The 27,281-nt window shown below is 41.9% G+C and overlaps 2 protein-coding genes across 3 annotated transcripts; both read left to right on the top strand.

Annotated features, from left to right (window-relative positions):
- Positions 1-9,860: 9,860 nt before the first annotated feature.
- Positions 9,861-14,201, top strand: LOC129712353 (uncharacterized). The gene is made up of 5 exons (XM_055660707.1): positions 9,861-10,172; positions 10,359-10,562; positions 11,572-11,754; positions 12,293-12,430; positions 13,634-14,201. The coding sequence occupies exons 1-5, from the start codon at positions 9,960-9,962 to the stop codon at positions 13,868-13,870; spliced, it is 975 nt and encodes a 324-aa protein (XP_055516682.1). The 5' UTR covers positions 9,861-9,959; the 3' UTR covers positions 13,871-14,201.
- A 15-nt stretch (positions 14,202-14,216) lies between these two features.
- On the top strand, positions 14,217-27,276 carry LOC129712352 (uncharacterized). 2 transcript variants are annotated; one of them, XM_055660706.1, is made up of 11 exons: positions 14,217-14,416; positions 15,278-15,421; positions 15,813-15,980; positions 17,279-17,483; positions 18,231-18,311; positions 18,571-18,723; positions 19,688-19,839; positions 21,420-21,506; positions 22,440-22,586; positions 22,684-22,860; positions 23,565-27,276. In XM_055660706.1, exons 1-11 carry the CDS (start codon positions 14,324-14,326, stop codon positions 23,667-23,669), a joined length of 1,512 nt encoding a protein of 503 aa, XP_055516681.1. In that variant the 5' UTR covers positions 14,217-14,323; the 3' UTR covers positions 23,670-27,276. The 2 variants fall into 2 exon arrangements, with proteins under 2 accessions (XP_055516681.1, XP_055516680.1); XM_055660705.1 differs by lacking the exon at positions 14,217-14,416 and having other exon boundaries at positions 15,100-15,421.
- The last annotated feature ends 5 nt before the right edge of the window (positions 27,277-27,281 follow it).

The raw sequence follows: 27,281 nt of genomic DNA, 5'->3' as shown, positions 1-27,281 counted from the left end.
AATATATTTAGTTTATGCTCGAGTTAATAATCGTAAATTTATGAATCATACGGAATGTAGTAGAGTTTAATTTTACACACACACACACACACACACACACACACACACACTCACACACACACACACACACACACACACACACACACACACACACACACACACACACACACACACACACACACACGGAATGTATAATGGTCGAATGGGTTCATATCTGTTCAGACTGTTCTGAGAATGCTTGAGGCTTTTTGGAATCCAATTATTCCATACAATTATCACAGCAGAACAATCTCTCCCTGACCCCTCTGGTTTTGAACGATTATACAGAAGTTAAAATCCATATCAGAAAAATGTAGACAATCTTTAGCTTATCAACAGCTTTAGTTTCCTTATTTAACAAGGATTTTTTTTCATTGGATTAATAAGATTTTGCATTAGCCCTTTCACTTCACTTATTTAATTTCATTGTTATTCCGTTATGATTCTGTAAGATTAGTTCAATTTCTACACTGTAACTCTTGAGCGTTTGACACAAGCTTCAGTCTGGTAATATTGGTCACGCTCCTGCCTCGGGTTTTGTAGATGATGTTCCATGCAGCAGGTACTGAATCCTTCTACTTGATTGTCTTCAGGTTGAGGATGAGGTGAGAGCTCTTGGTGAAGTAATCACCCTTTTACACGTCTGTGCCCAGAATGAAGCACAACGCAGGGACATAGACGGATCACATTTGTCATCCCTGATGCCAGCTGATGCGATTGTTTTGGTATCACAAGGTAACCCTATGTCCAAATGCAACTTACAACTAACTCGTTCTCTGTTTCCCAAACATTGATGCGTTTTAACCATTCAGGTACCCCAAGACACTGGATTTTTATTTCTCTTTTCCCTTCTATATTTTCTGTTCATACGAGACCTCTGATGCTATTAGTCCACTTATGTTCTCTGTTTTATGTTATGGAAGAGAATAGCAAGACATCAGGAAGTGTAAATACAGTCCACATTCTGCGTAGCTTCTCGGTACAATATTTAGCAAAGTTACAAAATTTTGAGATTTAAAAAATCCAAGTCTGCAATTTATCCCATCAGATAAAGCATAAAAATAAGTTTATTTTTGACACCTAATTCACTTTAATATCTCCAGTATTAAAAAAGTTATGGCCATTTTCATACTCGGAAATTAGCATCTTGTTCCCAATTGCTTTTCCATTGACTTAACTCAAAAGCATAGATGTGATCAAAAGCCCATAACTTTCTTAAAAATTAAGAGAACTGAATGAAATTTCCAGTTATTATGGATTGAAGCATTCTGATACAAATATGAAACAATCTTACCTGGATGACCTGAAATTAAAGCATATAATTAGTTAGGCTGGAGTTTAGAAGAATGAGGGGGGACCTCATTGAAACATGCAGAATAGTGAAAGGCTTGGATAGAGTGGATGGGGAGAAGATATTTCCACTAGTGGGAGAGTCTAGGACAAGAGGTCATAGCCACAGAATTAAAGGGCGTTCATTTAGCAAGGAGATGAGAAGAAATTTATTTAGTCAGAGGGCGATAGATTTTTGATTAGTCCGGGTGTCGGAGGTTATGGGGAGAAGGCAGGTGAATGGGATTCGGAGGGAGAGATAGATCAGCCATGATTGAATGGCGGAGTAGACGTGATGGGCCAAATGGCCTAATCTTACTCCTATTCCTTATGCTCATATAGGGAGAGAATGAATCTCCCCACGCCATCTCTGAAACAAGGCAAGGGTGCTGCGGTGTTTTGCATTTCTGTTTGGCTCTACCCGTTACCTGCCAGTGTTGTTGTGGCATGCTCTCCTGTCTTCTTCACCGTACAGTGGACAAGGAGGAGGTGGAGCAGCAGATGTTATTCGTAGCCACAGCTCGGGCGATAGTTGAAAAGGTGGCACAGTTTGCTGAAAAGATGAGTCAAGACGAGGCTCGAAAGAGAGGTCAACAGCAGCAGGCACAGGACGCTGCCTTCCAGCAGGCAGAAGAAGCCTCACCACTGAAGTACCTTCAGGTGAGGGCACCATGTGTACTGCAACTGTTCTGATTTCGGTTTCTCTTAATTATTTAAAGGGTTTCTTGTGCTTGACCATCAAACTTGTTCTTGTTCTTCACCCAAGGCAAGAAACAATATCATTGTTTGTTAGCGAATGGTTTTTTTAGTACACCCAGTAATAAACTTACTGTTGTAATTCAGCAACCATTTACCAGAACACTGCCTAGATTAGAAGGTATTAAGGAGAAGTTGGACTAACTTGGATTGTTTTCTCTGGAACATTGGAGGCTGGGAGGTGGGGGAGCAGACCGGATGGAAATTTATAAAATTATGAGAGGAACTGATAGGGTAGACAGTCATAACTTTATTCCCAGGGTGGAATGTCAAACACTCGAGGGCATAGCTTTAAGGTGAGAAGGGCAACATTTAAAGGAGATGTGTGGGGCAAGATTTTTATACAGAGGGTTGTAGGTGCTTGGAACACATTGCCAGGGATGGTGGTGGAGGCAGATATGATAGTGACATTTAAGAGGCTTTTGGATAGGCACATGGATATGCAGGTTGATGGAGGGATATGCAGGCAGAGAAGATTAGTTTAAACTTGGTATAATGTGCGACGCAGACAATGTGGGCTTCGGTTGAGATTCAATAATGCTCATCAACTTCTTCTTGCGTATGGTGTGCACATAAAGTTGTAGGACAACTTGTTCTATTTGATCTTATTTGATTGTGCACACTGGGTTGATTGCATCCGTTGAAACAGGGCAGTTGCAATCTCCCACCCCTTGCCCATCAAGATGGTGTTGGAACGATACTAAAAACTAAATAAGTTGGGAGTATGGAAAAGAAGCCGAGGGCAGTGGGAAAATCGGATAGCTTCCTAAAGTTTACAAAGCTATGGATTACATGGCGTTCTTCTTCAGCTTTCCAGCAGTACATTATCATTGGCTTTCTCCTGTGCTTTGATAAGTGGGTGTTTAGGGTGATAAATGTATTTTCGTTCAAGCAGCATTCACAAGCCTAGATTTTATAAATACAAGTTCTATGTTGCAAACAGCTGATTATTGGGGTGGTGGGTTGCTATGGCGACTGACTTGATCTTGGAGCTGTCGGTGCCAATTACAGCAAGTTCGGTAAATGCCAAATGATTACAAATAACAGTGTGAAAGATTTACAACATAGATGAGTATAGTACAGGAACAGGCCATTCAGCCACAATGTTGGTGCCAAACTGGATGCCAAGACCGATTGTTAACTGGCTGCACACAATCCACATCCCTCCATAGCTCTGTGCCTATCCAAAAGCCTCTTAAATCCCACTATTGTAGGTATGTTGCAAAGCCTACCTGAAGCGTCGCTGAAAATCTGTCGCTGCGGGTGTGCGCGATTTTGGTGCCGTTTAGAGGGGGGCGGGTTTAAAACGCGATTTTCTCTAGGCTGTTCAAATCGAAGATGTTCAGCCTAGTTAATTATTAACGAAAAATCGCTGGAAGACCCCGTCGCAAAAGCTATTATTAGTTTTAAAGGCCTCGTATAATAGTTATAGTAGTTTAAAAATCAATCTCTAAACCCGCGACCACCGGCAGCTGTCAGGGTCGCATAGTGCAAATAGCAGAAGGTAGGCTGCTTATTTTTACATTAAAAAGGGATTCTTAAGATCCCTTTATACAAAGTTTAATATTGCGAGTAGCTCATTTTGGGCCCATTATATCCCGCAGTATTTTTCTGGGTATTTGAGGCACAAATCTACCGCAATGTGAACGTTCTAAACCAGCGCGTTCACAGGAACCCACTAGAAAGCTGATTTAAATGGACTTTAATTTACAGCAATTAAACACTAAATTCCTTCCATTTGGCCTACGAATTAATGTAAATGAGATTTAAAAATCATGTTTTATTGTGAATTATTTATGAATATTATTTGGACACTTAGGCTATTTAAAAATGTTAATCATTTATTAAGAAATGGATAGATGTTTAGATCTAGTAATTGACGTTTGAAATTAGCTACACTTGGGTAACTAACTAATTATATGCTTTAATTTCAGGTCATCCAAGTAAGATTATTTTATATTTGTTTCAGATTGGTTCAATCTACGATAACTGAAAATTTCATTCAGTTCTCTTAATTTTTAAGAAGGTTATGGGCTTTTGACTGCACACGATCACAGCTTTTTTGTTATGTCCATAGAAAATCAATAGGGAACAAGATGCTAATTTCCGAGTATGAAAATGGCCATAACTTTTTAAATACTTGAGATATGAAAGTGAATTAGGTGTCAAATTAAACTTCTTTTCATGCTTTATCTGATGGGATAAATTACGGACTTGATTTTTTAAATCTCAAAATTTTGTAACGTTGCTAACTATTGTATCTGCCACGATCACCACCCCGGGAGTGTGTTCCAAGCACCCATCAACCTTGGTGTAAAAAAAACTATTCCCTTTAGTTTAGGGGGGGGGGGTTCTTCCTTTTATTTTCCTTTTTATCTTTGCGGTTTTTTCTACATATATAAGTTTTCTTTTAAACATTTAACTATTTACATAGAGACCGGGAGGTCTATATTCAATATGTATTTTGACACTGGACTCGTATTAAGGTTATACCTGTTATTAATGTAATCCTGATCCCTATGTATCAGTATCATTGTTATGTTTATCTTCTTTTTTGGTTTGGTTTTTTGGAAAAAAAAACGAATAAAAAGATTTTAAAAGAAAGAAAGAAATAGAAAAATAAGGTTTTCAACACCTTTCCAGTCCTGGAGAATATAAAATAGAATAAGTATGAATAGTCCCCATACTTTGAGGTTCCAAAGTTTATTTCATATCCACAGAATTCCAAAGTGCCTCCCAAGACCATTACAAGAACTTGGAACACCCAGGAATGGTGGAGATTACAAAAAGAGGTGGACACTGCCTGGTCCATCATGGGTACTGATCTCCCCACCGTCATAGGGATTTATAGGAGGCGCTGCTTCAAAAAAGTAGCCAGCATCACTGAGGACACACTCCACCCTGACCATACTCTCATTTCACTCCTACCATTGGGCAGAAGATATAGGACTCTGAAAACGTGACACCAGGTTCAGGAATAGATTCTTCCAAACAATCATTAGGCTTTGAACACTACAAACTCCAACTGAACTATGAACTGTCTTGTTTAAGAAAGAACTGCAGGTACTGGCAAAATCGAAGGTAGACAAAAATGCTGGAGAAACTCAGCAGGTGAGGCAGCATCTATGGAATGAAGGAATAGGTGACGTTTTGGGTCAAGACCCTTCTTCAGACCTGTCTTGGTTGTGCTAGCGACTTTGGATTTTCATTTTGTTTTGCACTAATATTGGATTTTTTTTTAATGTATTGAACTTATTTATGTTTATTATATTGAGCACTGTATTAACAGACCTGTCATGTTGCTTTAAGTAAGAATTTCAGTGTTCCGTTTTTGGACAGCTGACAATTAAACACTCTTGACTTGACAAATTTTAAACCAGTTCGTGTAAGAAGATATCAAGTGCTGGAGAAACTCAACGGGTCAGGCAGAATTTATGGATGGAATGAACAGATGATGTTTCAGATCTGAATCTGTCTTCAGATTGATGGACTAAGGGTGGAGGAAGCTGGAAAAAAAGAGGTAGAGGTGGTAAAAAATCCTGGTAATAGCTGGATACAAGTTGGGAGGGGAGGGGGAGGCAGGTGTTGCCCCACCCCTACCTCTCTTATGCTTTCTCCCCATTACTGCATCAGCCTGAAGAAGGGTCTCGACCCAAAACATTGCCGTATGTCCATTTCCCTCAACCAATGCTGCCTGGCCCATTGAGTTTCTCCAGCACTTTGTTTTTTGAGCAAGATTCCAGCATCTAAAGTCTTTTGTGTCTCTGTTTTGATGGCAGGCTTGAGTAACAATCCGAATAGAAGATATTGTTTGAATCTCACACAGACGCTCGTTATTCCCATGGAAGCCCCATCCTGAGTGCACAACTGACCGGTCATTCTCATTTACTTACAGTTGAAAACCTTGCTGATTCAAGAGTTTCAGGAAAACATAATAATCCACTGGACTGGCCTTGACATGGTGTACATCAGACTGGGACATCTGAGAGATCTGGCAGAACTATATGTCCTGGAAGCCAAGGTAACTACCCAGGCAGATTGGGGAACATCTATTGCAATACAGAGGGCTAGAATAAAGAGTGTTGTGATCCTATAGCCTTTATCATCCCCACCCCTCACCTTGTGGAACTTTCCATTTCAGGGTCTTCTGTCTGGAGATGTCTATCATTTTGGTGATTACCAGTTAACCAAGAGCCAGCACACCAACCTCTTTCATGGCTCACCAGATTCAACCATCAGGACCATGCTCCCTCTTATTAAGCAACTAATAAACCTTTTGAAGACTGACAGAAACATTATTCATTCTCCAGCCACTCTTCCTTCTGTATCAAACAAAGGTTGGACATTTCAGTTTCCATTGATACTCACCTCTTCACCTGTGTGTGGGATTGTGTTTATGTGTGAGGATCGCTGTTCGGTACAGACTCGGTGGGCCGAAGGGCCTGTTTCAGTCCTGTATCTCTGAACTAAACTACAGCAGGAGGAGCGACCCCATAGTAATCAGACAGCACTATCTCTTTAAGAACGCAAGCTGCGGTTTACAGTGTTGTAGGCCATTGAAATTGCTTCAGTCATCACTTGTTCAATAATTATTAAACTGTGTAACAGCCTTTAGTATTTTTAGCTTGCAGTAACAAAAATACATTTTTAGTTGCGGAAAGAGCTACAAGAAATGATAAGAAATTATAACGAGGGTTATCGGTACAGGTGTTTAGTAAGTGAGTGTGTTTGTGGAGCGCAAAGTCAAACTCCAACAATACCACAACAAGCTATGGTCCACTTCATTCCTTCAATGACGGCCAAAAATGTCATCCCTTTCCATCCCAGTGCCTGTGCTGCCGCTCCTATTCCAGTCCCTGACATTCCCAATCCAGGAAATGCTGCCTTAAAAATGCAGTGCTTGACAACAGTTACTGTATATATAGTTTCTGAAACGTATTAAAATGGAGTGAGAAAACGTTGTTTTAAGCTGCAAAAAAGGTGAACACATCCTGCTTCATGGCATTTTATATCTCAAATTAACCTGCCAACCTGCTTAACTTTGGGATGTGGGAGACAACCAGAGCACATGGGAGAATGTAGTTCTACAACTTGCAGACAATACCAGAGGCCAGGATCGAACCCTGATCATAGCACAGCTCCCTGTACCGCTGAGCGACTCCCAGCTATTCAAAGCAATGAACAATGCTCAATGAGCTAATACAATGTAGCAAGTCCTTCCTTCTATTTTGTTGACACCTTAAAAAAGGTTTATTCTGCTTTAAAATGCGCAATATTTTATTTTAAACAGGTCCTGTTGTCGGTGGTAGCTCACAAGCTGGGCTGCTACCATATCCAGAGCTTCCCGAAGCTCCTGTGAGATTCCTCGCTGCGGCTCCTGAAACACCGGCCTCTGGATCATCTCCGATACATGATGACGTGCTTGCAGAGAGGCAAGCGCTAATCAGGTGGGCATTCTTCACAGGAGCAGCCTGATAGAATTTTTAAAAAGGAGACTCCAAGGGAAGAATTTTGGACTCCATAAATTCCCCACCATTTTTGGAGGGAGTGAGCATTAAGATAGAAATGAGAATGCAGTGGACTAGTACTTTGATTCATGAAATTGGAGGAAAGAGGGGCATTTTGTGGTGAACCACTGATGTCACAGAGTCATACAACGTGGACACAGGCCCTTCGGCCCATCGCGTCCATGCCAACCATCACATACCCATTTACACTAATCCAATTTTACCCCCACCCACCCACTTTCCCATAGAGTTAAGTTACACAAATCACATTTTATTCCCAGCACATTTCAATAAACTTTCCATAGATTTCACTGCTCATCTACACACCAGCAATTTGCAGCGGCCGATCGCTGGTGTACGTACCCACATGTCTTTGGGCTGTGGGAGGAAACTGGAGCATTTTGGAGGAACGCAGAATGAAGGTGCTAACTCCACACAGGCAGCACCGCAGGAATGAACCTGTTTCACTCAAGCTCTAAGGCAGCTGTTCTTCTCGCTGTGCCACTGTGGTATGCTGGGGTATGTTTTTTGTGGACCTAAAGATCTTTTCATTTGTGGGAAAGGGGGCTAAAGTGTGTTGAAAACCCATCTAACATCAGCACCAGAACGATCTAATCAAATCCTATTGGAATCAACCTTGGGTGTTGCTAACAAAGGCAAACTATGTTTTACAATGAAGATAGGCACAAAAAGCTGGAGTAATTCAACAGGTCAGGCAGCATCTTTGGAGAAAAGGAACAGGTGACGTTTTGGGTCGAGACCCTTTTCAGGCAGAGTCAGGGGAAAGGGAAACGAGAGCTATAGATGGTCATATAGAGAGAGATATAGAACAAATAAATGAAAGATGTGCAAAAAGTAATGCCGATCAAAAAAAGGTTGAGCCCACAATGGTCTATTGTTGGCTGTGGGTTATGTGATAACGAGTTAAACAGACAGTGAAACGCAACAGAATGACAGTGAAGCTAGTATGATGACTAGGCTGGGGGAGGGGTGGAGAGAGAGGGTTTGCAAGGGTTACTTGAAATTCGAGAAATAAATATTCATACCATTGGGTTGTACAATGTCCAAGCAAAATATGAGTTGTTATTCCTCCAATTTGCATTTGGACTTTTGCCATGGAGTCAAAGACTTGGAAATGCCCTGTCCGAAGAAGGGTTTCAACCCGAAATGTCACCCATTCCTTCTCTCCAGAGATGCTGCCTGTCCCGCTGAGTTACTCCAGCATCTATCCCGGAACTCCTTGTTGGTCACAGTTGGACCCCTCTTCGTAATCTGACATCTCTTCCAGTTACATATCAGTGAGATTAAGTAGCAACTATCCCCACTTCTTGGCGCCATTCCTTTCATTTTAAATGATATTTTTTCTATTTTTGTTCCTTTTAATCCCGGCGGCATTGTAAGATTTCACATTGAGAAGCATGCATCCGAGGCAGTCCAGTTGGAGATCACCTTGATATCAGATGAAGTGAAGAAAATTTGCCAGGTGCTAGAAGAGGTATGTGAGTGATAGAGAGCACCAGACACACGCAGACCACACACAGGAAGTTTATTTTCTTGATGAATTCAAAAAAATTCTCTCACTGAAGAATTGGGGGCCTAGAACACAAGATCCCAGCAATGATGGGGAGCATTTAAATGGACAGGGTATGCTAATCGTGCCCATCGCAAGGCGCAGAAACCTGCAGGATGGTGGATAACGATATTAATTTGTTCATTTATTTATTGGTTTATTATTGTCATGTGTACCGAGAAAGAGTGAAAAAGTTTGTCTGCTATCCATTCATACCATACGATACATGCGTACAACCAAAACATGCACAAGTACAACAGTTAGAGCAAAGAGAAGAACACCAGAGTGCAAATTATAGTGTTAGAACATTACAGTGTTACAGTTACAGAGAAAGTGCAAATGAAAAAAAAAGTGCATGGTCCATAATGTGGTAGGTTGGAATATCAGGACTAGAGCATTACGTTGGAGAGGTCTGTTCAGTAAGGAAGATGTTATTCCTGAATCTGGTGTTACGGCCTTTCAAGCTTCTGTATCTTCTGCCTGATGAGAAAGCTGAGCAGAGAAACTGACGGGGGTGAAAGTGGTTCTTAATTAAGTTAGTGGCTTTTCCAAAGTAGTGTGAAATGTAGATAGAGTTGATGGGTGGGGGGGGGGGGGGGGGGGGGGGGGGGGGAAGAGAGCTGGTTTGTGTGTAGTACAGCGAGTTACATCCCAGCTATAAATAATATGCATGCTGATATTTGTGCAAAGCATTGAAAGAAGTTTTTTTGCTGTTCGATTAGTTGCAGGAGGAAGAGGATAGTGGAAAATCTGACCGGATGGAGAAACTGCTGATGGATTTGATGGAACAACGTCGAAAATCAGTGCAGGCATTGCATGACCAACATGCTGTGGCTCTAATGGAAGTTGGGCTTGACCCTAAACTGGCGATGCCCAAAAACATCCTAGAAATGGAGAAAGACATAATTAGCGGATTGAAGCTGTTGATCACTGATTTCCAAAAATTCTATGGAAAGATTGAGCACAAACAGGTCAAATCAAATGACCAATTGTGAAAAACTCAGATTGTGTCCAAGTTAACCATTCAAAACATTTTTTTATAAAGATTATTTATTTAACATATATAATTTACCTAAAACAAAATGTAAAACAATATTAGATCATTAAAAATATTAAGGTAAACACTGATTTAAAACCTATTTTGACCTCCTTTAAAGGTTCCCCTACCATTGGAGACAAGCGAGAGCTGTGTGCAAAACCCTGTTGCACATTTGGTTGACAAGGAGGCCTGCTTCACGTATCACTCACTCCCGCCTCTACAAAGTTGCGAATTGTCACTGGAAGCCTCAATGTTAGTGACGCAGGATATCAGGAAACTCATCAGAGTATATACAAAAATAGATATCTACAGTAGGTTACAGGTACAGTTACACACACACAGACCTATGTTTACTTCATATTTTTCCCTGTGAATGCTCAAAACTAATTCTCAGACTTTTTAAACTTGTTTAAAGTGACGTTTATGTTCTCAGAAGCAGAGCAGAGCCTGGGCTCCCATTAGCCAAAACTGGCATCCAATAGAACCTGCCTGGCCTTCGACCAGAGAAGCTCACAGCACTTCCTGTATCAGATGGGAACCTTTTATACCCAGAGAGTGGCGAGTACCTGGAATACACATCTATCCTGTAATCTTGTAGACTACAGGAAATCTTTTCCCATATCAAAGAGAGATAAAAGTAGAGGACATGGATTTAGGTTAAAGGGTAAGATATTTGAAGTCAATCAGAAGGGAATCTTTTATAACCCGAGTAGTGAGTACCTGGAATGCACTGCCTGCGAGAATGGTGGAAGCAGAGGCACTGAGAATAAGGCTTTGGACAGGCACTGAAGCAAAGAAGGTTTACGGGCCAAGTGCTAGATGGGACTAATACAGATAGATGGACGCTGGTTTGTGTGGATATGGTGTGGGCCGAATGGCCTGTTTTATAAGAATAATAAGAATAATAATAATATATTTTATTGTCATTGCTCATCAGTGCAACGAGATTTGGTATGCAGCTTCCAACCAATGTAAAAAAATAAATAAATAAACTGTGCGACGTGATCATCCGAGGGAGAGTCCAGGGGGGATGGGGGGCACTCAGCAGGGCCGGTTCAGAGCCGCTATAGCTCTGGGAATGAAGCTGTTTCTGAGTCTGGAGGTTCGGGCGTAGAAGGCCTTGTAACGTCTGCCGGAGGGAAATAGTTCAAACAGTCCCTTAGAAGGGTGTGAGGAGTCTTTATGGATGCTGATGGCCTTCCTAAGGCACCGTGTGTGGTAGATGCCCTCCAAGGCTGGTAGCTGTGTCCCAATAACCCTCTGCGCTCTGTGGACGACGCGCTGTCTGATCCTGAGTGGTTGGCCTTTCATGTTGTCCTCTTCAATCCCAGATGCAGAATTTAGATGAAGCTGATGGCAAACCTCTCAGCAAACAAGACTGTCCCTCGGGTGAACGAACAGCATCTACAGTTGGGAGGTATCTGCAGGAGGAACATGTAAGAAAACTTTCAAATCTCCTCAGGCTGCAGCGAGAAGAGAGAAACCAACAGATAATGCCAGTGGGAAATCCACATGTAAGAACGAGCCTCACCTAAAGATGCACTCCCTCCACAAATCATGTTTAATCACGTTTAGTAGAGGCAGAGAACGGTGCAGCACGGGTGCAGGCTCTTTGGCCCACAATGTATGTGGTGAACATGATGCCAACTTAAAATAATATCCTCTGCCATGATCCATATCCATCCTGTTCTCCAGTCTTTGATATTTCCTCCATGGGGGGGTGAAGATTCTGGGTGTCTGCCCTGTTCATGCGTTACATCATTTTATTAACTTCTTTAAGGCTCGGCCTCCAACGTGCCAGAAAATATAACCCAAGGTTAGTCAAATCTATACTTACAGCTAATATTCTCCAATCCAGACAGTGTCCTGGTAAACTTCTCTTGCGCCCTCTTCACATCCTTCCTGCAATGTAGCGACCCAAACTGCACACAATACCTCACATATGGCCTTACCAACATTTTATAAATCAACATAGATATTGTCTGCGTACAGGAGCAAACAGTGAGGTGAGATGGGCAAGTGTTTAATAATTGAGTTTTGTTCTAACTGTAGGAGGAAAATGAAGATGTGTCTATGACGCAGACATTAAGTCGAGAGGATTCCGCAGCGCAGTCAAACAAACACAACGCGGACCTGCAGAGAGAGCTTGCCCTACAGTACAAGGAGCGTCAGGACCTTGTAGAGGAACAGGTGATTCTTCATGAGCATTAAATGTTAAATGTAGGTTTTAAACAACTGGCTCCAATTTCTTCAGAATCCTGATGATAGTTTCAGGAAATGTGATTGCAAATGGCACTCGGGTTAATCGACAAAAGATTCTACTGATGCTGCAAAAAAAAAATCAAGAGGAATTCCGGACCAGTTCCTTGCCCAGTCGAATATTGTCTTATTGGGATTTTCGATTTTGAAAGAGATCTGAATTATTGAATGAACAAGGTATCTTTTCAATGTATCTCAACATATTTTGATGTTGAGCTTTAGTAATGGGACCATGAATTTTCCAAAATAGTGCCTTCAGAGTTACGAGGGGAATTGGTGGAACTGGTGCAGGTTGCCTCGTTCAGATTCAGATTCAGATTCAATTTTAATTGTCATTGTCAGTGTACAGTACAGAGACAACGAAATGCATTTAGCATCTCCCTGGAAGAGCGACATAGCAAACGATTTGAATAAATAATAATAAGTGTCCGGGGGGGGGGGGGGGTGGGTGATTGGAAGGCACCGAGGTACGTTGTTGAGTAGAGTGACAGCCGCCGGAAAGAAGCTGTTCCTCGACCTGCTGGTTCGGCAACGGAGAGACCTGTAGCGCCTCCCGGATGGTAGGAGGGTAAACAGTCCATGGTTGGGGTGAGAGCAGTCCTTGGCGATGCTGAGCGCCCTCTGCAGACAGCGCTTGCTTTGGACAGACTCGATGGAGGGGAGTGAGGAACCGGTGATGCGTTGGGCAATTTTCACCACCCTCTGCAATGCCTTCCGGTCGGAGACAGAGCAGTTGCCATACCATACTGTGATGCAGTTGGTAAGGATGCTCTCGATGGTGCAGCGGTAGAAGTTCACCAGGATCTGAGGAGACAGATGGACCTTCTTCAGTCTCCTCAGGAAGAAGAGACGCTGATGAGCCTTCTTGATCAGAGTAGATCAGAGTAGATTCAATGCGGTGAAGCTTTCAAAACACTCTGGGGGAGAGAAGGGTAGAGAATGAAGTAGCACGAGGTGCAACCTATTTTGCTCATAACGTTGCACGTTACTGGAGCTGACTACTGAAGCAGTGTAAATACCTTAAGCAAGATAACCAGAGGGAGAAGGAATAGAGAGTTATCGTGAAGCCATGCTGTGGGTTGGGTTGCATCAGCCATTCTGTTCTTTGATCTTCTGTTTCTCTGGCATTTTCAGTTGCAATTGCAGGAGGAACAGGCGATCAGGCAAGCAAGGACAGGAGATGGGAAAGGTGACATTGGAACCGTGGTTTGCCTTTTCCAATTGTTACGCCACCTGCGGCAGTACATTCTCCTGGATCAGAGTCTAAAAAAGCAGCAGCAGGAATGCAGGGATGCATCGCACTGTTGTGTGGAGGTTTGTACATCTTCCTCGTTCTTGATGTCCAGAGATGTTATTAGTGTATACAAATAAAACAGGAAATACTCAACAGGCAAAGCTGCTTCCATTGAAGAGAAACAGAGCTGTCATTTCAGATTCAAAGATCTGAATGATGAAAAGATCTGATGAAGAGAAGACAAGATGGCTGTTTAATTTTGCAAGTATGTTTTCTCTAGCCGTGACTATTCCCATGCTTTTCTAGTTACCGTTTCTCATTTTAACCTCCATTAACTTGACGTTATACACACCTGTGGTCCCCACAACCTATCTCTGCCATTTACAATGGCCCCTGGCTGATTTCAGAATGTATTGGGTGTGGCGGGCCAGAGGACATGTTTCCTTGCTCTACAAATCTCTAACTCTGTGGTTAAAACAAATGAATGATGGCATGCGTTCTGACTTGTGTTGCAGCAATGGTTGGCAGAGGTTGATGACGCAAACATAAAACCCTTGCGCAACCAAGCAGAAGGCCAACATCTAGCTTTGATGGACCTGAAATCTGTCAATGCCTTACTGGAACTAAGAGAGAAAAAGCTTCAGGAATTTGCTGATAGCTTAAAACCATTCACCTCTGACAAGGTTGGTAATGTGAAAATATCTGTGTCATCTATTGATATACCGGCACTCCGGCATTTTCTCAATCTCTTCCGGAATTAGAGAAATTTGCTAACGAAACTTTACATTTAACACTTCAAGTTTGACGGAAAAATATTTCAACCAAACCACCTTAGACAGAAGATAAAACGTACAGCATAGAAACAGGCCCTGCGGACTCTACATAGTGCTGTTAATATAATCTCCTCTGCCTGCACGTGATCCATATCTCTCCATTCCCTGTCCAATCCAAAATCCTCTTAAATGCTACCATCATATCTGCCTCAACCACTGCCCCTGGCAGCGCGTTCCAGGCACCCACCACTCTCAATGTAAAATAAAAACTTGCACTGCACTTCTCCCTTGAACATTGCCACTTTTGGGGAGCTGTGGACTACAAGATCCCTCTGCACATCAATGTTGTTAAGGGTCATGCCATTAACCATATACTTTCTCTTTACATTTGACCTCTCAAAGTGCAACACCTCACACTTGCTCAGCTTAAACTCCATCTGTCATTTCACTTCCCTATCCTTGTGTGTCAGTGACATTCAAGTGTACAAGAGTCTGACTAGCATACTTATGGGCTCGAATATTTTATGATCTTATATAATCATTTGTTAAAACAAAGACTTGGTGGTAGACTGATTATGGGCCTTTGCTATGTGGGGAACATGGATCAGATTGGTTTAGAGAGACATGAGCCAAATGCAGGCAGGTGGGACTATTGCAGATGGGGCATGGTGGTTGGCGAGGGCAAGTTGGTCTGAAGGGCTTGTTCCCACACTGCGTGACTCTAACTTGATCAAAGCTTCAAGTCTGTCATCATCTATTACTGTTATACAGTGTGTTGAAGAAGCTGAACACATGGTGACTGAACTGAAGGCATTCCGACAGGCAAGGATGAAGGAACTACAGGAGCAACTGCAAAATATTAATGAGAAGAGATGTCGGGAGCAAAAAATAAGAGAAATGGCTGTAAAAGAAGAGGTTTGTGATTATTACAAAAAGAGCATTTAATATTGCAGATCATTGCAGATAATGCAATATATCAGATTTTCGTGCTACCCTGATTTGATCTACATTCTACATTTAATCTACATTCATACAGCTATCATTCCTTGGGTATGCAGAATTTCACTGTGACGTCACATGTGACAAAGTAATCATTCAATCATGTTTGGCACCAACATTGTGGGCCGAATGGCCTGTTCCTGCACTGTCCTGTTGTGTGAACACATTTAACACAGTAAAACATCTCAAGATCTTTCCCCAGACCATCATCAAACAAAATCTGCAGCTAAAATGGAGAAATTGCCCACAGTATAAATCTTCAGTTTATATATTTTTTTCATTTCCCTGTGGATTGATCACTGTGTAGATTGAGGAACTTGAAGCCAGTCTAGCAAAGGAAGACAAGATAGCTGAAGAGATCATCGCACACGAACTTCTGAAGAAGAAGCAACGGCACAACCTGAGGATGATGGAGGAAGAAACCAAATTTCAAGACCAACTGGAACGAGGGGAACTGATACTTCAACTCAGAGAGGTAACGTTCTGTCAATATGATAAATTCACAACATTTTTAAATGATGATCCTGCACTGTTACAAATACATCTATACTATGATGATATGGCTAATCCCTTAATACATTGTTCTTTTAGTACTCAAGTGTTTGGCTTGATAATAATCTAGATAGGTTTAAGGCAAAATGACCAAAGTTGTAGTGGGTGGTTTTTCTTTACATAGAGGTTGGAGGGTGCCTGGGGCGTGCTGCTCGGGGCAATGGTGAAGACATATACGATGGTGGCGTTTAAGAGGCTTTCAGATAGGCATGTGGATATGCAGGGAATGGAGGAGTATGGATCATGAGCAGATTAGATTACCTTTGCATCATGTTTGGCACAGACATTTTGGGCCAAAAGGCCTGCTCCCATTCTGTTATGTTCTGCGCTCTCTGTTTTGTTATAGAATATTACAGGTTACATGAGACTTCAAGCCCTGTTCATCCAAACAATGACATGGATTTCTGCCCCATTTTCCAGTCGGATTTCTAGAACCTATAATACTCTTGACATCCAAAATGCACCTTGAAAATGCTCAATAATGGTGTGACCGCAGGTCTCTGACAGAGAATCCTAAAGATTTTTGTCCCTCTCAAAAGAAAATGATCTTGCTCCCATTTCTAAATGGTGAATCTCTTACTTTGTTCCCTTATTGGAGACTCTCGTGTTCATAGATACAATGTCACTGCAGTCTTATGAGATCAATGAGATCACCTCTTACTTTTCTCAGCTCCAGTGGGCATAGCCAGTCCTATTCAGTCACTCATCATTGAACATCCTTGCCAGCGTAGGAATCTGATTGTTGAATCGATGTTTCACTGTCTCTGAGGTATAGAGACCAAACCTGTGTATAATTCATCAGGTTTAATAGAGGTAACATTTTCACGCAGAAGGTGGTGGGTGTATGGAACGTGCTGCTGGAGGAGGTAGTTGAGATACTTTTGGATATTAAGAAACATTTGGACAGATAAGTGGTTAGGACAGGTTTAGAGGGATGTGGACCAAACACAGGCAGGTGGGACTAGTGTAGACGGGACATGTTGGCCAGTGTGAACAAGTTGGGCCGAGGGACCTGTTTCCACGCTGTAAGACTCTATGTCTATGACCAGATTTTGACTGATCAAAGTTTCATACAATCTCAGCAAAATTTTCTTATTCTTGGTCTTCCATTTCACATAATAGGATTGTTCTTAAACTGCCACTCGTGAATGGAAATTTCCCAAAGGAGTTAATGATTTGCCATTCTTCGTTAAGTTTAAAAAAACAACTACTTTCTTGCAGAAACTTATTAAAGAGCATAGTGAAAGGCTGCAGCTCCAGGAGAAGGGTCTTCAGCAGGAGATTGCACAGATTGAGAAGGATCTGGAGGCGAGGAGAAAGGGGAAAAGAGCCGACAGCCGACGAAGAATTGCAGAGCAGAAATTAGCGGAAGAGCAGAAGGAAGAGGCTAGACATTCGCAACAAGTCGAACAGGTTCTAAACGAAGGTATGAAGAGGGTGATTCAGTCAGAAATGTGCACCACAAATAGAATGTCTTCCTCCTGGGATTTCATTGAAGTCAATAAGCTGGCTCTCTGGGGAATCTATGATGACAGTTTCTGAATAGCCCACCAGTTGCTGCTTGAGTAAGGTCCGAGCTGCACAATGTCTGCTCACAGCCCAGCAACCCCTCAAAGCTGCACATTGGAAAGGACTGCAGGCTTCATCCCTTCCCTCATAACTTCCTTCAGTTCAATGGCCCTCTGGGATCTCTGCTCTCCTCCAATTCTGTCTTCTCAGGCACGTGCACTTCTTTTGATCTGCTTTTTCTCTGTCGCTGCAACAGAATAATTCTGCAACACTATGTTCTGTGCTTAGGGATGACATGAAATCATAAAAAGGTACAAAAAAAAGAGTAGGAAGGAACTGCAGATGTTGGTTTAAACTGCAGACACAAAATGCTGGATTAACTCAGCGGAACAGGCAGCATCTCTGGAGAGAAGGACTGGGTGATGTTTCGGGTCGAGACCCTTCTTCAGATTGATCAAGGGTCTCGACCTGAAACGTCACCTATTCCTTCTCTCCAGAGATGCTGCCTGCCTGCTGAATTACTCCAGCATTTTATGTCTATCTATCAAGAAAAGACATGTGGAGTAATTCAGCATTTTATGTCTTTTCTTGATAGATAGACATGTTTCTATTTTATGATTTTGATATGCTATAATTAAACTATATTATTCTCTCTTTTACTCAGCCACCAAAACCTTTGAACAAATGGCAGGTTTTGTTGCATTGAATGTTCCAGTGTTCCTTCAAAGACCCAGGGCTACCTTGGGTAAGCATCATCCATGGCCAAGATGGCACTTGTTGTGCCAGTGATGTACAGGTCCTGCTCTTCTATTTAAGATGAACGCAAGATGTAAATGCAAGATCATACTTAACATCTTCCTATATCTTGAACTTAGATTGCTGAGTAAAACTCAAAGTACTCAGCAAGTCTGGCAGCATCTGCGGAGGGAATAGACAGATGGCATTTTGGGTTGGGACACTTCTTCAGACTCAACACTGAATGTTGAATTTTTTCATACCTATAGTGAAAGACTCTATCAAGATGGTTCTGCAGTCCCCACTCTTCAAACTCCTTTCGGAAATCAATGAACACCTGAAAGCAAATCCAGAGGCCAGGGTGGCTCCACAAGATAAAGATGATCAACAGGAAACTGATGAAGCCAAAGTCAACTATCAAGGTATAGTGACTTGTTGATCAATCCGAGGCAACTTCCGATGAAATCACTTGTCTGCTCCACTCCTTTTGGTTGTCCATCACCATATCCCATTATTGCTTAACCAACTTTGACATTCCAACCTTTTCAAATCCCTCCATGGGTTTACATGGCCCATCAATTGTACAATTTTGTCCAATCCTTCAATCCTCTAAGACATTGCTCCTCTTCCAGTTTTAGTCCTCTGAACCTGTGATTTCAGGCACTTCATTAGTGGTGCCTGTGCCTTCGTCGACCAAGGCCCTGAGCTCATGATTTCCCAGTCTAAAGCTTTCCATCACTCTGCCTTCCTCAAAGGTGCTCCTTAAAACCTGTAGTGGCACAATGGATAACACTCTTGTGGTTGAGCTACATATTCTGGGGTTAATTCCTGCTCCTGAAACCTGTATATAAAATTTTAGGCGGCCTCTCAGCTCATGTCGGAAGGGAATGCGTAGGAAGGAACTGCAGATTCTAGTTATCCATTCTGCCAGAGGGCTAACTTTCAGATTAGATATTAATCTGATAATCACTTCACATGGGCATTAAACCTCTCATGGTACCATTTTAAGAGGAATAGTGGAATTATCCACAGTAGCCTGGCCAACATGTACGCTTCATCAAATATTCATACATTGGATCCTTGCACCCTTGTGTGTGAGAGTTATTTGGCTGCCACATTTCTTTCATTACAAATAATGAAGGAAGAAATTTCATAAGGGCTTTGGTGAAGACAAGGCATTTGCAACATAGGAATCACTACACAGGCACAAACCTTTCATTTTCACAATCTGCTCAAACTTTTGGCCATCATTCCTAATATCCCTAATATTCATATTTTGTGGTTAGTTACCAAATTTTGTTTGCTAATTCATCTCTGAAACACCTTGTTATGACAAAATTGTTGCAGAAGTTGCTATTGATTGAAAGAGGCACCATTCTGTTACAGGAACAGACAGCCCATGCACAGACATTGTGGATGCAGGGTGCACATGTGAAGGAAACCTGATGCCACTGGGCATTGAGAAGCTTTCTGGGAGTGAGCTAGATGTCTATCGTTTTGGGATCTTCATAGCACAGCTTGTGAAGAGAATAATCAATGTGAGTTCCAGCAGCTGTGATGACATTTGTGAGGTAACCTGGAATTGGAATCTTGCATTCTCTCTTTCCTGAAGTCAAGTTTTATTCTTCCCTATGTTTTCTTTTTTAAGATCTTGAAGCCATGAAACATTTTAACTTCCCCCAGCATACCTGCATCATTGTTTATGTTTACTATTATGCAAAATGGAGACAGCCAAGAGAGAATTTAATAATGTCTCCAGGATGTTGAAAATATTTGAAGATTAGCTACTGAAAGGCGTATTTACATTACTTGCCAATCTTTTGACTTGGATGGGAGCTAGTCTGCTTCCTAGAATGGCAGAATGAATACATGAGGAAAGATTAGGTGATTGGGCTTATCTTCACTAGAGTTGACAAGTATCTAATAGACACATTAAATTCTGACATGACATGGTAGCTTAGCTGTAGGGAGGATATTCCTAATGCATAGGAAAGAACTGCAGATGCTGGTTTAAATTGAAGATAGACACACAATGCTGGAGTAACTCAGCAGGAGAGGCAGCATCTATGGAGAGAAGGAATGGGTGACGTTTCGGGTCAAAACCCTTCTTCAGACTGATGTCAGGGGAGTGGGCGGTACAGAGATAAAATGTAGTCGGAGACAGTAAGGCTGGTGGGAGAACTGGGGAGGGGGAGGGGATGGAGAGAGATGGAAAACAAGGGCTATTTGAAGTTAGAGAAGTCAATGTTCATACCGCTGGGGTGTAAGCTACCCAAGTGAAATGGAGGAGGTCCAGGACAGAAAGGTCAGTGTGGGAATGGGATATTCCTAATGACTGAAATTTCCCTCAGGAAATGGGATTTGGCCATCAGAACTAAGATCGGGAGAAATGTCTTTACCCAGAGAGTGGACAACCTGTGGAGCCAAGATTACATTTATTCTAGAAGGAAGTAGTATTTAGTTTAGAGACAGTGTGGAAATAGGCCCTTCGGTCCACGGCGACCATCGATCACCCATACACTAGTTTAAGTTGTACACACTAGGGGCAAGTAACACACACACCTGCATGTCCTTAGAAAGTGGAGGAAACCAGAGTAACTGGAGAAATCCCATGCAAAGAACATGCAAATTCCACACAGACAGCACCTGCAGTCAGGTTTGGACCCTGGCGCTGTGAGGCAGTAACTCTGTCGCTGTGCCACTGTGCCGCCCAATGAAATTTCTTAATGTTAAAGAGATCAAGGGATATGGAGAAAAAGTGGGAAGTGAATACTGATTGCTTCAAAGAATGGAGCAGCCCCAAAGAGCCAAATGGACTGTCCCTGCTCTGATTTTAAATGTTTCTCCATTCAGATGTAAACCAACAGTACAGCCAAAGATGTACACTTTTACACCCACATGCTTACATAAACATGGAACATCTTACAAGTTTCTTTTCAGACAGCGACCAAGCCATCATTGGATATTTGAAACATAAGGCTATTCATTGAAACCAATAGTATAATAATGGGAGAGAAACTCATCGCAGGCCCAGATTATATGTTACATTTGCCCCTTTACAACGAGCTGTCACTTATGTTTTATGGCATAAGAGTAACATTTCGTAATTTTTCCACAGGCCCCAGACATAAACCTACTTCTTGCCTCCAGTTTGCCCATGAACAATTATACACGCAATAAATTCCGGAATTCATTTTATTATCAGGTACAGTATGTAACATCAGTCCAGTACATTCTTAGGAAGGGTCGATACCTGTGCCTGTTCCTCAATGGGTCAATAATGCCCAGCGGCATGGAGCTGCTGCGCTGAAGGATCCCATTCTTAACTTTGTTAAAGGTCAGTATGCAGACTACTGAGAGAGACACCAGCCTCCAGATGGGCACAAGCTCCTCTCGGGGTCAATGATGTCACGAGTCCACATGAATGGTAACCATGGCGCCCTAATGAAAAGAACCATCTTGATGTGTCATTTGTTCAAGGAGCCACTTCCTTGAGATGACGAAGTGACCTCCATCCAATGATAGCACATGAGAGTGAGCACGGTGATACCAAGCCCAATATAGACAACAAACTTGAAGTTGCCTCCAACAGATCAAACAGCATCACCCCCCATAGCTTATCACTTCAAATGCTGAGGGAAGACAGACCAAATTTCCACAAGTTTGATCAGATGAAGATCCCAAATGCATCCAGCAATTGGGTTTAGATAAACTTCACTCGTGTCCCACAGAAAATTGTAGTGGCATGCAAAGGGAATTTCCAGATCAATGTATCTTCACTACATAGAACATAAAACAGCACAGCACTGGAACAACCCTTCAGCCCACAATGTCTGGGCTAAACATGATGTTAAGATAAACTAATCTCATCTGCCCACTCATGATCCATATCCCATAACGTGGCAAAGTGAAGCAACCACCCATTGTGAAAAGGTCCCTTCTGTACTTTGGTTCCAACCTTAGACTAACCTCAACCTCTGGTATCGGAATAATGAACATTTTGTTTTTAACATTGCTCTCTCTATTCGAGCTTCAGAACAATATTTCCAGCATCTTCTGTTTTCATTGCATAAGGACTAGAATTGTTTCCATTCTGTTTTATCGCTTGGGACATTATAACAAGACTTCTGTATTCCAGCATTCTCGGAAAGAGCTGTTTATTCGACGCCAACAACTGACATCGGTGGGTGACTTCTCCCTGCTCCTGGTTCACTGTTTGGCTCACATTGCTGCGGGTGAGCTGAGGGATGATTCCAATCCTCTCTACCTCACGTTTTTCCACCAGGTACGGCAACAAAATTACATTACAGCCAGACTTAAAACTTAGTTTGGTCAGCCCCTCAACAGATTAGATTTACAAACGTACTGTGTTATTATCCTAGGCACTGAGAGGCATCTTCAAGGAAACATTCTTTCTGCGACTCTGTGTTTCCCCTACTTTACGTACACATGTTGACCTACTCCAAAATGAAGACTGCCCAGAAGTTCATTTAGAAGCAATTGCTGATTTACTGAATGTCAAACTGAGAGACACAGAATCTCTGACTGTTGCTGGAGAGGTAATATTTACCCATTTAATGTGTTTTATGTCAAGGATTAACAATAGTGTCATAGAACAGTATAGCACAGGACTCTACAACCTTTAATGTCTGTACCGAACACAATACAAAGGTAAACAATTCTCAACAGCCTGCACGTGATCCATATCCCTCCATTCTCTGCATATCTGTCATGACTCCCAAAGATTATGGAGATTTAGGGTTCTAAAGCAGCTCGATAAAAGAATATAAGACCGAATATAGCACCTTGCCATCTTCATTAAAGACATTGCAAAGCCTTCTGCACTGGATGAATTATTTCAAAGTGAGTAACTGTTATGGGAACTTCCAGGGTCTCTCACCAAAATGTCACCCATTCCTTCTATCCAGACATGCTGCCTGTCCCGCTGAGTTACTCCAACATTTTGTGTCTGTCTCCCTCTGCAAATGCTGCCTGACATGTTGAGTTTTTCCAGCACTTTGTGTTTTGCAATAATAATCACTACTTGGTAATGGTAGAAAATCTTGCAAACAACTCCTGATGTTTCCAAAAACCAGACACTTGTTAAAGCAAGTAGATGGAGTACAGTAATCGTACAGATTAACGTTTCTAGAAAAGATCTGTAAATTAGTTCAGGATTGCCTAATTTAGATGCTGACTGGGAGGAAAGAGTTTGGCACTGCTTTCTAACTGGAAAAACTTGCATACTTTTCTATACCTTCAGCAGGAAAGAGAAATCAGAGACAACAACAGAGTTTCAACCCAACCAAACCAGCAAGGTGAAAAGACGAATGAAGGACAACATAAAATAGAGAAAAACAATGAGTGAATGTACAACTGCCGAGACCCACCGAGAGCTGGGTCTTATTGCTATAAAGACATGAATGTTCAGTGAATAACCCGCAGATTTTGCCAAATGATTAAAATTAAAATTCCAAGGTGGCACAATGGTGCAGCGGTAGAGCTGCTGCCTTCCAAGAGCATCTTAACCATGAGTTGTAATCATTTCATTTCCTTCTCTGGAGCCTTATTTTAAGAATTGATTCATATTAATAGACTACTGTATACTAATCATTGGTCTGGAGTAGAGGTTCAGTAACTCCAGTCTGCCCAGCCCCATCCCACAAAACCACAGTTTATCACCTACGCATAGAATGAAAACTTTTTTTAAATATAATTGTCTACCCCCAGTTTGAAAATTTAAGCTTCAAAGAATTTGTCCTTCTGAAGGCAACTGCTGGGTTTAAACGGTATAATTAATAATAGTAACTTGGATAGAAATTGCAGCTATTTTCTCCTAATTATGTATTTCCATTCCTTAAATACAAAGCAAACCAAAGTAAGGTTATGTTTTGGTCATTGGAAGCTTATTTGTGATGAGCAACTGTAAGATCAGGCATTTTCCACATTACAGCAGGTTAAGTAATGGAAATGCACTCTTCTGGAATTCACAAAACACCACTGAGAAAGCTGATATCTATATATTTATATTACTAAAAGTCTGATCTTGACCGTTTTTGGCTCGCTGTGGTGTGATTTCCGAGAGAATGCCGCCACCTAACGGCCGTCATTTTTGGCCAACTCGCTCAGAGCCCCCATCCGCCTTCCTATCTTATAGGATCTTTCCTATCGATGAAAAATCAGAGAGATATTAATGTTTTTTTTAAAAATCCCCATTCTCTCTGCTGCCCCCGCTAGCCGCAGGGGGGAGGGACTATAAAACCCGGAAGTGTAGTTTAAGAAGGAGCTGCAGATGCTGGAAAATCGAAGGTACACAAAAAAGCTGGAGAAAGCCGAAAGTGTAGTTCCTCACTCAGTGTCTGCCAGACCCAGGAAGCGAGAGGGTCATGGCTCTGAGCTGCGTATCACACTGAACGCACATCTACTCCACGGTGAGTCCCCTCGATGCAGCTGTTAGGTGGCTGCTGCACAATTGTTTGCCTCATCTTTTTAAGAAGTTTGTGTTCACAAAATGAATTTTGGTTGTCGGGTGGCTGCTGCCCAATTGTTTGCCTTGGCTTTGCTTTTAAAATCGTTGCAACAGTTGGCTGCCAGCCCAAGAATCCATTCGGTTCATAATGTCTATACTAGCCCTCTGGAAACCAGTACCTTCGGCCCGCAACACCCATACTAGCGCAACTAGCCCAACGGGTCCCACTTAGTCTAGTACAGAATAAAAATTTGTTTTTACAGTATTTGCATGGCATTTATTTACAACTCGCATTTCTTCATACATGCACAGATGATGTGGCTTTGCAATACAGAAAAGTGCAATAAAAATGGTTTGCTGCGAATGCAACGACGTAACGTCTGAAATTACTTTATCACAGCATTATTTTACTGGGGTACAACATTCAACTTCACAGGCAAATTTCTAACCCACATTGTGTGTACACATTGTTCTATTTTGTTACATTGTTCTATGAAATGCTCATAGAATAAAAACATCTAACGTTTAATGTTTTTTTTAATTTAAAACACTTTGTTCATTTAATTAGCAATTATTGACACTGTGAGAAGTAACAATTTAGAGGTTGTCACCACTTTAGTTCATTTCTTGGTGCTAATTCATAAAATGGTGTGCATTTCTGGAAGATTGGTCTATTGTGTGTGTTTCACCACCAGGAGGCATCAATTTTGTGCATTAATATTTCAAATTCTTGAATGCAGAAAACAAATGGAAATCTTAGTAGTGAAATAAAAGCAACTTTAAAGCTGGAGTTATTGTGTTTATTTATAATTTGATATTAGTGTAGTGCTTTTCCAGTTAGATATTGTTTGATAAGTTTCACACACATTTCCCATTGCCTGGGTGCACAGATGTGATCAGAAGATCCAAATTGGACATTTGGCATTGTTGATTGTATGGTGAGCAGAAGTATCAGTTACATTGCTATTTTCTTCACAGTGCTAAGAAACCAACAATGTAAATACAAAGTTGCAGTCAAGCAGCTCGAATTTGTCTGTGGAATTCTCTGCCTCAGAGGGCAGTGGAGGCCAGTCCCTGGGTACTTTCAAGAGAGAGCTATATAGGGCTCTTAAAGAAAGCGGAGTCAGACAAGGGATATGGGGAGAAGGCAGGAATGGGGTATTGATTGGGGATGATCAGCCATGATCACAGTGATTGGCGGTGCTGGCTTGAAGGGCCGAATGGTCTACTACATTCAATACTACAATTGTTGCACTCCTGTACTGCTGTATGATTGTGCTTATAGAGTGCTTCTGAGCACACTATAAGCTGTGGAGCAGGGTATCAACCCAAAATGTTACCTATTCCTTCTTTACAGAGATGCTACCTGACCTGCTGCAGTTACTCCAGCATTTTTTGTCTATCCTCGGTGTAAACCGGCATCTGCAGTTCCTTCCTCCCACATTACCTTGATCAGCATCTGCTTTGATCTGTCCTTTTGATCTATCCTTGATTACTAATCTTTTCCCGTTTAGTCTGGATGTCATTGATTAGTACGGATGTCAGCGATTATGGGGAGAAGGCAGGAGAATGGGGTTAGGAGAGAGAGATAGATCAGCCATGATTGAATGGCGGAGTAGACTTGATAGGGCGAATGACCTAATTATGCTCCTATCACTTTTGAATTTATGAACTTTTCACACCTTTGAACCCTTCCATATCTGTAGTTTCTCTCTCCCTTGACTCTCAGTCCGAAGAAGGGTCTCAATCAAAATGCCACCTATTCCTTCTCTCCAGAGATGCTGCCTGTCCTGCCGAGTTACATAGAAACATAGAAAGTAGGTGCAGGAGTAGGGCATTCGGCCCCTCGAGCCTGCACCGCCATTCAATATGATCATGGCTGATCATCCATGATTACACCAGCATCTTGTATCTATCTCACTAACCACTGCACCCTTGGATAAGTAAGTAAGTTTATTGGCCAAGTATTCACATACAAGGAATTTGCCTTGGTGCTCCGCCCACAAGTAACAACATGACAAATTAGATTTACTAGAATGTTGCCTGGGTTTCAGCAACTAAGTTACAGAGAAAGGTTGAACAAGTTAGGGCTTTATTCTTTGGAGCGCAGAAGGTTAAGGGGGGACTTGATAGAGGTTTTTAAAATGATGAGAGGGATAGACAGAGTTGACGTGGAAAAGCTCTTCCCACTGAGAGTAGGGAAGATTCAAACAAGGGGACATGACATGAGAATTAAGGGACTGAAGTTTAGGGGTAACATGAGGGGGAACTTCTTTACTCAGAGAGTGGTAGCTGTGTGGAGTGAGCTTCCAGTGAAGGTGGTGGAGGCAGGTTCGTTTTTATCATTTAAAAATAAATTGGATAGTTATATGGATGGGCAGGGAATGGAGGGTTATGGTCTGAGCGCAGGTATATGGGACTAGGGGAGATTATGTGTTCGGCACGGACTAGAAGGGTCGAGATGGCCTGTTTCCGTGCTGTAATTGTTATATGGTTATTATTATATGGTTA

Source organism: Leucoraja erinacea, chromosome 32 (assembly GCF_028641065.1).
Source record: "Leucoraja erinacea ecotype New England chromosome 32, Leri_hhj_1, whole genome shotgun sequence".
NCBI lineage: Eukaryota > Metazoa > Chordata > Chondrichthyes > Rajiformes > Rajidae > Leucoraja > Leucoraja erinaceus.
The sequence above is the reverse complement of the archived record's forward strand: the minus strand, read 5'-3'. Positions and strand labels throughout refer to the sequence as shown.

Bases quoted from the DNA above. Each gene is read 5' to 3' on its own strand.
- LOC129712352 (XM_055660705.1), top strand. From the start codon at position 15,131: ATGAGCCAAATGCAGGCAGGTGGGACTATTGCAGATGGGGCATGGTGG. The intron at 17,484-18,230 runs GTATGAAGAGGG...TCTTTTACTCAG, and splicing joins CGAACAGGTTCTAAACGAAG to CCACCAAAACCTTTGAACAA. The intron at 18,312-18,570 runs GTAAGCATCATC...TCATACCTATAG, and splicing joins AAGACCCAGGGCTACCTTGG to TGAAAGACTCTATCAAGATG.
- LOC129712353 (XM_055660707.1), top strand. From the start codon at position 9,960: ATGGAGAAACTGCTGATGGATTTGATGGAACAACGTCGAAAATCAGTG. The intron at 10,173-10,358 runs GTCAAATCAAAT...CCTCCTTTAAAG, and splicing joins GAAAGATTGAGCACAAACAG to GTTCCCCTACCATTGGAGAC. The intron at 12,431-13,633 runs GTGATTCTTCAT...TGGCATTTTCAG, and splicing joins AGGACCTTGTAGAGGAACAG to TTGCAATTGCAGGAGGAACA.